Source organism: Alligator sinensis, unplaced genomic scaffold (genome assembly GCF_000455745.1).
Source record: "Alligator sinensis unplaced genomic scaffold, ASM45574v1 scaffold858_1, whole genome shotgun sequence".
Classification (NCBI taxonomy): Eukaryota; Metazoa; Chordata; order Crocodylia; family Alligatoridae; genus Alligator; species Alligator sinensis.
The window spans coordinates 921,432-935,844 of NW_005842079.1; the positions used below are offsets into that span (position 1 = coordinate 921,432).

The 14,413-nt window shown below is 52.6% G+C and overlaps 1 protein-coding gene across 3 annotated transcripts in view; it reads right to left on the bottom strand.

Moving 5' to 3' along the window:
* Positions 1-545: 545 nt before the first annotated feature.
* Positions 546-14,413, bottom strand: part of RASSF1 (Ras association domain family member 1) — an 18,237-nt gene continuing 4,369 nt past the window's right edge. For 2 of the 3 annotated variants that reach the window (XM_025204345.1, XM_025204347.1), the window contains exons 2-5: positions 3,697-3,801; positions 3,182-3,476; positions 2,724-2,839; positions 546-2,164 (exon numbers count right to left, since the gene is read on the bottom strand). In XM_025204345.1, coding sequence (XP_025060130.1) covers positions 2,018-2,164; positions 2,724-2,839; positions 3,182-3,476; positions 3,697-3,801 — 663 coding nt within the window. In that variant the 3' untranslated portion in view covers positions 546-2,017. Of the gene's footprint in view, positions 2,165-2,723; positions 2,840-3,181; positions 3,477-3,696; positions 3,802-14,219; positions 14,356-14,413 lie in introns of those variants that run through there. The other variant, XM_025204346.1, reaches the window with a different exon arrangement.

Here is a 14,413-nt window from a genome sequence, read left to right on the forward strand (position 1 = left end):
CGAAAGGAGCGGACAATAATGCAAACGGCGACCGGGAAATAAGCAAACTGGGGCGGGCTGGCGGTGGGGGGTGGAGGGAGTTACCCCCATTCGTAACTGCGGGGGGCAGATGAGGACAGATTGAAATCCAGGGGACTAACAGGGAGGACTTTCTTTGTGCAGGGCTGAATGAAGAAACTGCTGTGGCTTAGAGTGCTCCTGCCTTGGTCTGTGAGCTCCGGCCAAGGTCTGATCCCTCGTGGAACAGAAAGAAGGAAACTTGAATGGAAAACAGGAGAATGCAGGGGTCTTCCTATCCTAGCATCTTCCTGGAAAGCAGCCATGTCCAGCTGTGACAGAAATGCTACCGAGAGGTCCCCACAGTGCAGCAGGCGCAGTGGTTCTCACACTGCAGATCTCAGACTAATTAGCCCTCCTGAATGCACTGAGGGCTAGATTCCCCTCCAGCCCTGCCTGCTGGCCCCTTCACATCAACACTGGATTAGGCCAACAGGGAAGGGTGTGCGCAACTTGCCCAGAATAACAACCCAAGCACCAGGCCCACCTTGCCCCTGAATTGTTTATTGATCGTCACAAAATCAGCACCATTCACAGGCCGAGCCTCTAGAGCATCCAAGCCCTGGAAGTTCAGGACATTCAGAGTCGATTAAAAAGAAAAAACAAAACAAAACTGAAATATAAACCAACTGCCAAGGCGACATCCTGCTGCCAACAGGAAACACTTGACTGCACTCACGCTGCATCAGTTTCATACATATGCAAGGAACTTCCTGGCTGCCTTCAGCCTTTAGGTCCTGCATTACAGACAAACACCTGTGCCCTGACCCTCAACTACTGGGGTCCTGCTGCTCCTCCACAGAAGGATGGAAAATGCCCAGCATAGCCATGATGGCCTATCAAATGCTTTCCAAAGACACACTGGCACACCTCAGGCTCTCCATTATAGCCCTTGGGCACATGCCCAGGCCAGTATACATAAAGCCTGTGGGGTGCTGTTCCCCTGAACCTAGTCCATTCTCATGAAGGGGATGGATCTTCCCAGTGTTGCTCCTTGGCAATACATACTAGGATGTAGGAGTCCATTTCCAGCAGCAGCTCCAGCAGTTCTCCAGGAGGGATGGGTTTCCTCACAGTAGCCCAACAACGGTCTTTAGGAACAATCACCTGGAGCACTGTTCTCAGGCTTCACTCTGGAGAGAAAGGCCACCTTTGGTAATGGGGGTCTGGGTGGCCCCAGTTACACAAGGTCCGGAAGGCTGGGCTTAGCCCCGGAGCAGTTCTACTGAGCTTACATCCCAAAAGGCAGTAAGCAGTCTTCATTGCGACACACAGCTCTCCCCAGAGGATGCCTCCTAAGGGTGGGCTTTTGCACAAAGGGGTCTGGCTGCAATCATGCAGCCTTGCTGGCCTGGTTACTGAATGAGAGGGTAGGACTGAATGGATAAATGAATTTAGAGTGCTTCTAATTTATGGCACCACAACCTCCCCCATGAAGTGATCTGGGATGGGGCCTACTTTTCAAATGTGGTGACCCCCCGCCCCCATCCCCTTGACATGGAATGCTCAAGCAGGGTTCTGAGGCTAATCTGTGCTATGTTGAACCTTAATCCATCCCTGGTCTGGGCCCAGGGGAGTCCTCAAAAGAATAGACCTAGAAAAGCTGTAGCATTCAATTTCTTCTTGTAGTGGAGCTGGTAGTAGCAGTCTCAACACTGACACAACCACCCTTCCTCAGCAGCAACTTCACACATACATCCTGACTGGCCCCTGCCCTCGGGGAGTACCCCCGGGCACACAGCCTCTCCAGTGCTCACACTCGCTCCTTGAGGGATGGGCACACTCACCTGGCACTCACCACCCCCTCCCACCATGCCCCACCCACCTCCCCGCACCCATGCAGGAGAGCCGTCGATCTGCAAGCATAATTCTGGAGTGATCAGTCCTTGCTCGCCTCGCCTTGCCGCCTCCTCTAGCCACTTGGTCTTGGTTGGAGCATTGGGTCTAAGATGGGGGTAGCTCAGCCTGGGGTGCGAGTGGCCAGCGCTTCCTGCATCTTCTGGCGACAGTGGGCATACTTCTGCAGGATCTGCCGGACATGCTCCTCCTCCTCCCGCTGCAGGATTCGCAGGAAGTTGTGCAGCTCAGGCATGCTGAAGGCATCCCACTGCAGGGGACAACACAGCAAGGCAGCACCATTACCCCCCCAGGCACAGAAACACACACCACAAACCCAACACTACCCATTTTAAAAGTGGGATCAGGCCAGAAGCACTGGCAAAGTTCCTTGGTGGACATGGACACAAGGGCAAAAGAGCCAAAGGCTAGGATAGCAGAGCAGCTGCAGGCAAATAATGTTCAGCTTCCTCTTTCCTTGCACAGCAGGGTTGAGTTTGGGTTTGTTTTGTTTTGGCTTTTTTTTTTGGGGGGGGGGCTACCTCAGCTCCATCTCACTGTGCCCCCATCTCAGGCCCTGATGGCTCTTCCTTGCCACTGTTCCTGAATGGGTACAATGCTGAGCTCAGTGCTCCCCCACATACAGCACCAACAAGAAGCATGTGCTGTTCTAGCTGCTCCTTGTGGACAGAACAGCAACAGCTGCCACGGCCTTTTAGCAAGGCAGCAAGCAGGGGGCAGTACTGTCATATCCTTCCTCGCACAGGAGCAGCCTTGTTGGTTTCCGGGCACTGGCCAGCAGTGCCACACTAGGATGTTCCTGAACTTACATTGACCTCCCCAGTCTCGTTCTCCTTCAGGACAAAGCTGAGGACCTTCTCACTGGGGCCAGCCAGCAGCCGAAGACGCAGGGGCTGCTCGTCATCAGGCAACTTCCGCAGGTAAACTGCAATGGCACCAATCAGACACACATGTATCAGTAACACTGAGCAAATTGGCTCCAGCTTCTCTAACTCCAGTCTCTCACAGCAGGGAAGCTATATGGAGTGGGGCAGGAACACTGGCTATGGTGGAGCTTCCAGCTATCACAGCTCCAGTAGGAGGCACTGTAAGGAGCAGGGCAGAGACAGTGCTGCAGGGTGAGAATCAAGCTCAGGTTGCTCAGTGTTGTCATCACAGCAGGCATATACCTGGTTGGGTTAGGTTTTTAAAAGGTGGTTGATATAGAGGCAGTAAAATGCAGATGGACAGACAGTGAGCTCAGGTGAGGAGAGAGGGATGCCAGTACCTTGGTCTTCCTTCTCAGATCTCTCGAATAGAGCGAACTTGCGGGGATTGTCAACCACCATGAATTTCTTGAGCAGGGCCTCAATGACCTCACTGGCCCGCGTGCGGGAGATGATGTGCAGGTGCTTGACTGTGTCCTTGGGCAGGTAGAATGATGTGCGCCGCTTCACCGCCTGGGAGCGTGCCACCTTCTTGGCATCATGGATGGTGGGTGTCTTCTTGGTGGCTGGCACAGAGACTGGCCGGACCAGCTTCAGCTGCACCTTGATGAAACCCGTGTAGGAGCCATCTTTGTTCTGTGAAAAGATACCAAAAGCAGGCTGATCTTAGCAAAAACAAGGAACAATGCAGCAAAGCTCGGCATCAGATCTAGCGACAGCCCCTGTAGAAAAGGCCCAGATCTGGATTCCTGTAGCCCCTGCAATGGATAGGAAGTTCTCATTCATATCAGAAATGATAAGTCCCTTGCTCTCGTCATACCCCTACATGTGGACCCTGCTGACCCAGAGGCCTTACCAGGCTCATGAAGAGGTTGCTGTTGATTTGACTGTTGTACTCCTTTATCTTCTGCTCAATCTCAGCTTGGCTCAGAACCGGCTTCTCCCAGTCAATCTGCTCATCCTGTAAGAGGAAGCCATCCTTAGTTAGTCCATGTCCCTAGAGAGTGGAGGGGTCTGAGCCACTCCTCACAGCCTTCTGCAGCTCAGCCTGCCTGTATCAGAGTCAATGCTCTGCAAGGTGACGTTGTGCATTACCCACAATGCCTTGCTGTGGAATACAGTATCTGAGCTCCAGAGCTCTCTGACCAGAGAAGGCCGTGTCTCCCCACTCCTCCCACACTCAGCTGTCTCAGCATGTGGGGAACTCATCTCCAGGAGCAGAGGCTGACTGTTCTCTGAACAAGGACCTCTACTCAGGTTCCAAGAAGAAGCCTCAATGGAGCAAGATGATGGGTCCTTGTGGAACCTGTGCCCCTGCCCCCAGTCTGGTATAAATCATGGGTGAGGCAGAGTGGTTAGTGCTGAGAGTTACACCAATGGCTGGATTTCAGGCTGGGCAGGTGCTATGCTGGCTGGTCCTGGGTCAGTCAGGCAGTATGTGGGGAGTTGTGGATTAGCCTCATGCTTTAGGTGAAATTGCCCTGCCCCAGCCAGAAGGCAGGTACTGTGGATATTTCTCATCATCACAGCCTCCTTACGTGACCAAAGGCTTGGTAGGGCAGCTTGGTGGCATACTTTGCCGTCCTCCTGCTTTTCCTGCTCTGTGAATCTGCCAAGAAATCCTTTGGGCAGATGCCTTGTGCAATGAGCAAGTCCAGAGAGAGACGTAACTCTGCTATGTTCTCTCAAGGCCAGAGCTCAGGACCCATATCCAACCCAGGGCAAAAGAGGCTCTTCCCTCACTGACTGCACAGAGACATCCAAGAGGCTGTCAGTCAAAGCATGGTATCTGCCCTGCATCTTTCAGCCATTCAGAAGCTGCCAGGGCCTGATAAAACAGGAATCAGGCAAGGAAGAAGGCAGAGGAAGGCCAGCTAGGGGCACTCTGGACAAATATCAGTATTGAAGAAACAACAGCCATAACAACATTGGCTAATAGCCTGAGACTGGTTCTTGCACAGGAGGGGGTCTATAAGGCACTTTCTAGCCAGCCACACCCTTCAGAGGTAGATGTATACACTATCACATGCCTGATCACTTGGGTACTGATATAGCCCAACCTACATTAATGGAAATGGGACAAGACCACACAGGAGACTCAAACAGTAGATGCTATCTCTGGAGCCCTGCTGCTTTGCAAAGGAGTTTTACCTGTGTCCCTGCCCCTATGTATCATATGTAGGGACCTACCTAACTGGCAGCAAGGGAAAACAATCTTTGTGGTTTGGTGGCCCTGCCCCTTGGCTCTGATGGTAGAGAGGCCCCATCCCCTGCCCCTGGCTGGCTGAGGCCCCCAGGGGGAGAAGGGACTAGGGGGTGGCCACCATCTTGAATGCTGGCTGCCCTTCGTGCAGCCCCGCCCCACAGCACTGATTGGCAGAGAGGCACAAGGAGGCAGCCACCATCTTGGCTGCTGCCCTTTGTGCTACCCCACCAGCTGGCACCTTCTCATCCCAGGCGGGCTGTGAGGCTGGGGAACCAGCCTTTTATTTTTATTAATTTTTTTTTTGGTTTATTTCCTGCAACATCATGGCCAATGCCATTTTTCAAGGCGATCACCATTTTTCAGTTTGTGAGAATTGCAAAACTGTGATTTAAGTAGGTCCCTAATCATACGGTACCTCTGCACCACCCTAGTACAGCCTGGCATTAGCCAGATGGACTCAGTCTGATCATCTGACCTCCTGGGTGTATCAGGGTTCACATGAGGGGTATGGCCCCTGTGCTCTCCAACAGGGAGAGGGTACAGCAAGGAAAGAACACAGCTTGGGGCTGCTACCTGTTCTCTCTCCACTGCCCCTCACCAGATCGACAGCAGCTGCAGAGATCTAGAGGGGTGGAGCTCTTGGGGCAGCACATGGGCTGATCTGTAGGGGAATGTTACACAGCAACACAAGACAAGGCTAACTGCAAGGTCTGCCTGTTTTAAGAAACATTCTGCTTTTGTCTTAACCTTGCTCAGCTGCTCCCTGCACAGATGCCTTTGGTGTAGACTGCACTGTATCAAAGGCCCGTAACAGAGGCATGGATTTAACAACCCTGCCTGCATTCCATACTGGTCAGGCTTGGCACAAGAGATCTTCTGGTCTCTCCTCCAGGGACACATCCCAAGCCTGGTGCAGTGTCCACATGCCACAGTAATGAGCAACATTTTAACACTGAGAAACATGGTCGGCCTCAGCTCTCACATTACCAGGTCTTATTCCTAGAGCTATGCTCCAAGTTTGCACAGATACCCACAGAGGGAAGGCCAAGCTGTCCTCCCGCTGCCTCCACACAACTCCATTTCAGTCTCTTGCATCAGCCTGGCTTCCAGCTGACATCATCCCCCACCAACAAATGTGTGCATGGGGGCGGAGATGGGGAATCACAGATGAGCTCACCATAGACCAATAGGAGCTCTCCTGGGATTGCTGGGAACCACTTCCGTTCCCACCGCAAAGCCAGTGGCACGTGGGCAACAGAGGAGCAGGAAGGAAGTAGTCCCAAGGTAGGGACTGCTCCCAGAGGAGAGAAGACAGACTCTCGGTGAAGGGGTCTTGGCTACAGGAGTGGCTGCTCCTCCGTCCCCTTCCCACTTTCCAAGAACATTCCTTAGGCAGCAGGCACCAAGCCTCAGCCTTCCCCTCTCCAAAGGGATCCCCCAGGATCTTCCTTTCAGACGAGGTCCTGGGTTACACTCAGACTCCTTTTAGAGGTGGATGCATCCCTCCCAAAATATTGCCACTCCAGAGATGGACGCATACAGCCCCCAAAGGATCCATACCCAAAGAGAGATAAACATCTCTCCCAACAGATACCTGCATGTCTAGTGAGACACACCATGCAAAGATGTGTGCACAAAAGCTCCTACAGACAGCTGTACAGACATACAGCAAGTCCACAAATGCATACCCATACATTGTGTGGTTCGGTCACGTCCTACAGACGCATACACAAGCACAAACACTAGGGTTGCCAACTCTGTTTGAGTATATCCCAGGAGGTTTATGAAATACCAATGTGCCCACGACACAACGTGAATACGCCCATGTGCTTGCATATATCAGTTACAGATTGCGGTGTGTAGACTCTATGTCAGGAAGGCAAATGTACGTTACTATTACATTTAAAAAAATCTACCAGACTACTGTATAAATTGGATTCAACATTTAATATTTATGTTAATGAATGTTCCATCATTTATCTCCTGGGTGACTCTTAGTAGTCTCCTGGAGATTTATATTTAACTAGCCAATTGCTTGTCAAGAATGACAGGTGGGAGGAGGCCTGCATCCAGCATGCCCGCCCCCCTCAACTTTGCCACCATTTCAGGGCCAGGCTGGGCCCAGTGTGCCCCCCCGCGCCACTGTGCCGTCGGGCCAGCCCCCTCCCCATGAATGACCAGGGGTGAGGCAGCACAGATGGAGCATCACCACCCAGCACCCCATGCCACTGCCGCATCCAGGGAGCAGGGGGTAAGGCCAGCCCCACTTTGTCCGCTCCATTGCCGCCACCCAAGTGCCCCCCCGCCACCCAAGGCCAGCTGTTTGCCCCTGCTCCCTCCCCTCTGTCCCCACTGTCATGGTGGCATCAGGGCCTGCTTTTCCCCCATGCCGCGGTGGGCCTGGCCCATTTTCCCACTCCCTTGTGCCACCGCTGTGGGTTCAACCCTGTTCCCCACCCTCTCATGCCACCACCACCACCTCCACAGAACAGGGGACCCAGCTGTGCTGGCCTCGGCCCCCGCCACCCCTGCTGTCATAGCAGCACTCCGCCATGGTGCCACCACCTGCAGTCCAAACACTCTTGGAGCACTCTGTCTGTCTGTCCATAATGCTTTATTTGCACTCTGATTGGCTGTCTTGGCATCCAGTCAGACTAAGGCTTTTATAATATTAGAATTCCTGGCGACTCCAGGGCAATCCTGGAGGGTTAGCAACCCTAAGAAACACAGGCCTGCTGAGGTCCAGCCAGGTCTATTGCAGCAACTATACTATAAATTGCACAGCTGGCCCCTTTTCTTCCTGTGCCCATCTGCCTGCTCAGTATCTTGCTTTCATCAGTGCCATCAGCTCCTCACTGGCAAACACCTCATGTTTACCCTTTTAGACAACAAGGAAGGCAGTGGGGAAAGGTGCTATGCCAGCTCCCTTGATGCCCTTCTCTGGTCCATCTCTCTCAGGCATGGGCAGCTGGACAGCCCTGTGGGAAAGAAGCAGTGATGTTTATCTCCCCCTGGCCACAGCACTGTCCCTTCTATAGCACCTAGCCACCAGTGCTTGCTGGCCCTCTTTCACCTACTCAAGCCCTGGAACAGGCATGTCAGCCAAGGAAGCACTGGAGCATTTCGGCAAAAAAAGCTGATGATCTTCCAGAGGGTAGTTCTCAGCCTCCTCCACAAAGATCCTGCCTCTCCCTCCATGCCCCACCCCCCATCCTTACCATCCATTCTCCCAGGTAGGAATACAAGGGCAGAGGGACTTCCATTCCCTCCTCTAGGTATCATTCAGTTTCCTATGCCCTTATTTCCTGGTTGACAGAGAGAGAGGGAAGGAGGGAGCAAGGACCCTCCCAAGGGCTCCACTCCACAAAGACACAGTGTGTAACACCAAGAAGTGCAACAGGCTGTGGGGCCTGAAGCACAAACAACAGCAGGGCAATCACAGGCACTTATCCAATATCCTACTGTCCGAGCCCTCAAGGTCTGGAATAGCCTGCCATCAGAGGTGGTTCAAGCACCTACATTGAATACCTTCAAAAGTAAATTGGATGCTTATCTTGCTGGGATCCTATGACCCCAGCTGACTTCATGCCCTTTGGGCAGGGGCCTGGATTCAATGATCTTCTGAGGTCCCTTCCAGCCCTAATGTCTATGAAATCTATGAAATATAGTTATGTGTTGGGTGACCAATGCACAACATCTCTCCATGGAAGTAGGCAGGTTTGCAATGCCACTGATTAACAGTGGGCACAGCACAGATGGGCATCAGCATTACTTCCCCTGCTTTTCTTGGAAGACTCTCTGGAGAACCGGGGGACCTCAGGGGAAGGATATCAAACACCAGGCTTGGATTAAAAAATAATTAACAAAGTAGGAGGAAAGAAAACCCTTGGCGTTAGTTTCAACACCCTCCAATTCAGGGCTGAGAAAACTCTCACTCCAGTTCCTTGGTTCTCCAAGGTGACCTCCAAACAAAGCAGGGAAGACAGGGCAGGAAACATCTACTTTTCCTGAAGAAGTTTTAAAAATTAATTATAGCATCAATCCAAATTTTTGTCTGTCACTTCAGGTCAGCCTTTCAGACAGGAATTTGGCATCTTTAAACTCCTGGGTGTTACAACATAATTGTGCTATTAATCACTGCAGTCCTAAAACATGGTATTAGGCTCTGGACTGTCCCAGAGCCTGGGAGCAGGGTTGGGTCTCGGGGATTTTGCCCAGTTTCAGCTCTACTGGGCACAAGGAACTTGAGGGTTACAGTATAGATGTAAGTTGATAACATCACTCCCAGAGCACAAGTGATCTGAGCACAGACTGTAAACCCCACGAGAGGGAAGTTCCATGGAATGATTACGGGGCCTGGCATAAAGCACCCTGGGAGCCAGCCTGCATCCGCAACAGATTTCTAGAAATCTAGGCAAGCAGGTTTCTCCAGTCACGCCTGCTTTGGGGGAATATGGGCATGCACTGGGGTGGAGTATGTTTCCTATGCACGGAGATCTGACCACAGAACCCAATGGGAATTATCTGCATCCTGAGGAAAAGAGCAGACGGAAGCCTGTAAGGGTGGGGTGCAGGGAGGACAGCCCATCCCAGATGAAGAAAAGCTCCCTGGGAGTTTGTGGTGGCAGGATGGGAAGTTACAGGCAGGGACACAGGCATCCTGTTTACAGAAAAAAAAGGGAGCATTCTCCAAGGCCTGCTCTCACGTGGAGCTGGGTGGGAACAAACCACCACCACCTGTTCACAGGCTGCCATATCTCATGCAGGAACCCTCTAGATCTGGACCTTCCCTGCCAGCTACCCCAAGACAAGGATTCAGAACACAGGGGCGTGCTGCCAGCTCAACCAGGGTACCTCAAGATCCTCCCCACTCCCCGGGCCTGTTGTGCCAACTGTTTCCTGGGTTCCAATCCAGGCGAGACAACAAGCTGCTGCTTCGTTCAGCCCAGCATTGTTTGAATTCTGCTTCATTTTGCTTACAGCAGCTTTGTGGTCAGTTCTGCTGCTCCACAGTGGAAACAGCAGAGGGTTGGCTAGCCACTAAAGAAAGGCAGGAACATGTGATACAGCTTCCCCCCCCAGCTTATGTCTGAGCCACAAAAGATCAGAGCCCGCTATACACCTTAACTTCATAGCCAAGTGCATAGGTACACTGTAAAAACACAAAACAGTGAGAAATCAATGCCTCGGCTGCATGCCTGAAAACAGGTACAAGATGGGATTAGCCTAGCCAACCTCTAGACTGGAGCCCTGAACCCTGCCACAGGACATCACCTTACTGAGTGCTGGGTGCCAGTGCTGCATCCAGACGAGTGTAGCCACGCAGTCTGGCACCGCAGCCATGCTGCTGCGACATACCGCACATTCAGGTGTTCTCCACACTGCAACGAAGCAGCATGGTGGAGGGGGTCTGCGCAAAAAAAGCGGAGCAGTGCACATGGGGGCAGCATGCACTGCTCAAAACTGGAGCCTGGGCGGCCAGAGCTACACTGCGGCTGCCAGCCAAGCTCAGAGTGGCAGGATTGCCACTGCTGCAGCCCCAAAAGGTCCCCAGGTAAGACTGCTGGGGCCAGCCTGCCAAGCGCCAAAGCGCGCGTGGCACAGGCATTCCATGGGGACAACCAGCAGTGGCACAAGCTACTCCCTGCAGGCCCTGACTGGTGGGAGACAGTCCTGCAAACCAGCAGGATTTCAGCAATCCATCAAGCACTGAGATCAGCACAGTGTCATACAAACCCCACTTGTCTGCCCCTATACCCAATCAGTGTAGCCAGCTGTTCTGCCCTCCAGAGTCTCTTCTTTGGACCAGTCTGTCCCTTACTACTATTGCAGTCAGGCCACACTCCTCCCTACCCTGGATGCCACTGCTACCCTGGGCTGTTACTGCCTTGAATAACTGTCTGACTGAACATGGGCACAATGTCTGCCCTTACCACATGGGCTTCAGCCAGCTAGCATAGGGCAAGGACCCACCCCTGCCTTCTTACTGTGGCATTCTGGACATGACATGGCTCCAGACAATCATAACAGGCACCACCTCCCACAGAGATGTAGACACCTCTTGGACCCACAGAGCCCTGCTATACCCCGGTATATCTCACTTGGTTCAGACTATGTCACTGCTCCTCACAGGAAGATCAGGGAAGGAGCACCTATCAAGCTGCTGGCATCAGGTTCTCAGGCCATAGGAAAGAAGAGGTCTATGGCTGGCCCTTGTCCAGATCCCCTGAAGCTCAGCTAGAAGCACAGTGGATTCTCACCCCAGCTCCAGCCAGGCTGAGGGGAAACTGTTTACATATTTTAGGAGCCTGGAATTGTTGGAGCCAAGCAAGCTTTTAACCTTGGGCAGGAAGTGCTGCTGGAGCTGCAGTTTCACAGTCCCTGCCTCTCTGCTCAGCAAGGGAGGATGAGGGAGGGGGAGCAAGGGGGAAATCGCTTCCCAGCACAACCCTGCCAACCTCTTTGTAGCTGTATGTCTCTCCCTTGTTGCTCTCTTTTCCCTTGTGTGACTCCAGCTCCCCCAGCTCCAAGTGGTTTCTAAATTTGCCTCCACTTTGGACAAATCACTAAAGCCACAATTGGCTGGTAGGTCAGAACTCTCTCTAGCATCTTCTTCCCCTACCACCGAGCTACTGGGCACATGGATCACCACGGCTGCCCTGGCTGTGCCCACCCCTGGCTCTGCCTGCCCCTGTTCCAGGTCATGAAATGGTTAGCAGTCGCTTTCCTCTGCTCCCTGCCAGAGTCACTTCTCCCTCCTTCCTCTCATTCTCTGCCTCTGATTCAGCCAGATCACATTACAGCCCTGCTCTGTCAGCTTTAGTCAGGGGTGACTAACCCCATCCCCACAGCACAGGCACAGTACCATGTCCCAGGGCTGGGAGGCTGAGTCTTGCTATCACCACCCCCCCAGCAACATACATCAGACATATGTGGTTCAGATGGCTCCTCATGCAGGCCTGGAGAGGGAGGGGAGCAAAACCTGCTTGGCCCCCATCTCTCCTTAAAACTTCCAAGGCAAGATACAAAAAAGCTGAAGTCACTTGGAAGTGAAGGCAGCTGGGAATCTTCCTGAGAACAAAGCACAGACTCAGTCTGGGCCTCCTCTTGAGAAGGCCCCAGGCCATCCTTGCCCAAACCCTCCCCCATGCCTCCCTGGGTACTCATACCCACAGCATCATCACCAGCTCTCACCCTCAGGCAGGTTCAGCTGCTGCAGATCAAATGCTTCCATTAACTACCATCACACACCCATTAACTACCATCATGCTTTGTGCCTCTCTGGAGCTTGAACAAGCAGCAGCTTGTAGAAGGCCAAACCCAGCAAAGCCAAAGTGACACAAACAGAAACAAGACAGCACCTGGTACACACTCACGTACTCTGTAACATCCTCCACTACTGAGAGCACCTGCTCTCAGATTAAGTTAGGGGCAGCGTCAGGGTCACTGGGAAGCCAGTTACTTCTCCCTCCTGAAAAGTCACACTGGTAAGGACACCCCCATTTTATGTCCAGGCAGGTTCATCCCACTATCAGCCAGACCTGGACAAAGGTGCATTTACCATCCTCACAGGAACAGATTCCTGTCCCCTCTCCCAAAACAGATCCAGCTAATACAAAGCCCAGCAGCCCAATTACCAAGCACAACAGAAGACTGTGAAATTACCTCCCATTTCATAAGATCATAGGAAAGCAGAATTATAACGAATCTCACACAAGGTCATCTAGTCCAGCTCCCTGCTCTAGGCAGGATCAACCTCCTCCTTTCTGCACTGTCCCAGATTTCAAGGTGTCAAAGTCCTTCCTAGCCCTGGCTACCCAACAGACCCCTCTCGAGTGATCTTCCCATACAATGACTGATGAGGATTGAAGAGGAAGGTGGGCTGAAGACGAGGGTACCCCTTAAACTAAAGCTTAAGCTGGTCACCATGTGCTTGTGCAAAGATTCTAGGAGATGCATATTAATGTCTGAAGAGACGCATGTGGCTCTGGAGCCACAGGCTGGCCACCCCTGCACTAGACCATGCTCCACTATAAAAGCAGATGACTAATCTGGCTTCCAGACAGGATTCAGCCACCAACCTACTTCATATTTAAAACTGCTTTGTTCTTTATATTGGGTAGAACTTAGAAACTCAGTCACGGACCAGAAACCCAGAGACAGGTGACAGACAAACAAAGCAGGGAGATGGTTCCTGCCCCAAAGAGGATACACAGATGTTTCCAGAGTCTGCTGCAGGATGCACCAATCTGTTGGATTCTAAAGGTATTAGAGATTACTGCTTTGGAAGGGGGCCTATTGGGCAATTCAGGATCAATCCCTTTGCACCAAAGCCTGCAGAGGAGTTGGCAATGGCAAGACTGCAATGACCTGTGCTGGGACAGGGGGCTACATAGTGGCCTTCAGGCCTTTTGCCTCCGATTATGTAGTTTTAAATTTGCTTTAGCTCCCAAATTAAATGGGATTTGGTCTACATCACAGAGACATCAAATAAATTCCACGCTACTCTAAAAAGGCCCTAGGGCTGGAATAGCAGGGGAAGAGGACTGTGGACTGAGATGGAAAGGCACTGGTAGAGCTGAGGACCAGTGCACTAGTACAGATGTATGTGGAAGTTTGCCCAGCCCCCACTCTGCTTTCTTTTTTTTTTTTTTGCCAACCAGAGCAGCAATATACTTTTGTGAGAACTATCATCTCCCCCAGCTCATCTCACCCTCCCGACTGGAGCCACATGCATATGCACACACACTCACAAGCTAGGAGAGTCACCAGTTTACAGGAAACCAACTCACGCACACTCATGTCCCACCCCTAGGCACTAAGGGGGAAGAGGCAGAGGGTCATGCATGTCCTGGATTTGTGAGATCATCTCAGTTTCTCTCTGCCTCACCCCCAGGCATTTCCTAATCTAGGACCATCTGCTTAAACCATTAGCTGTGCCAAGGGACAACACAGATAGATATGGGGCAATCTGGTAAAGGCACCAAGAGGAAATGCAGCCGGTAACTTGAGCCCATCTCCACTCTTGCCAGACTACAGCCCAGGTGGTCCTCCCCCAAGCAACCTCTGCGAGGACATCATGGACAGACTGTCCCTGGGCGCTGCTGAGCACTAACACGAGCCCCCGGGACTCTTCCAGCTACAGAGGAAACGGCCCTTTTCTAACCCTGTACCTTGCCGGCAGCTGCAGCCATTCAGCCCACAAGGACCAGCGACCGGCAGGTACCCAGGCCTCGCACAGCCTCCGGTGGTGTCCCGGGGCCCGGTCCCCTGCACACCCGCGATCCCCCGTGGAGGGAATCACATCGCGGGCACAGAAGAGGCAGCTGGGACCATCCTGGGGCAGCAGCCGCCCTGCCTGCAGCTC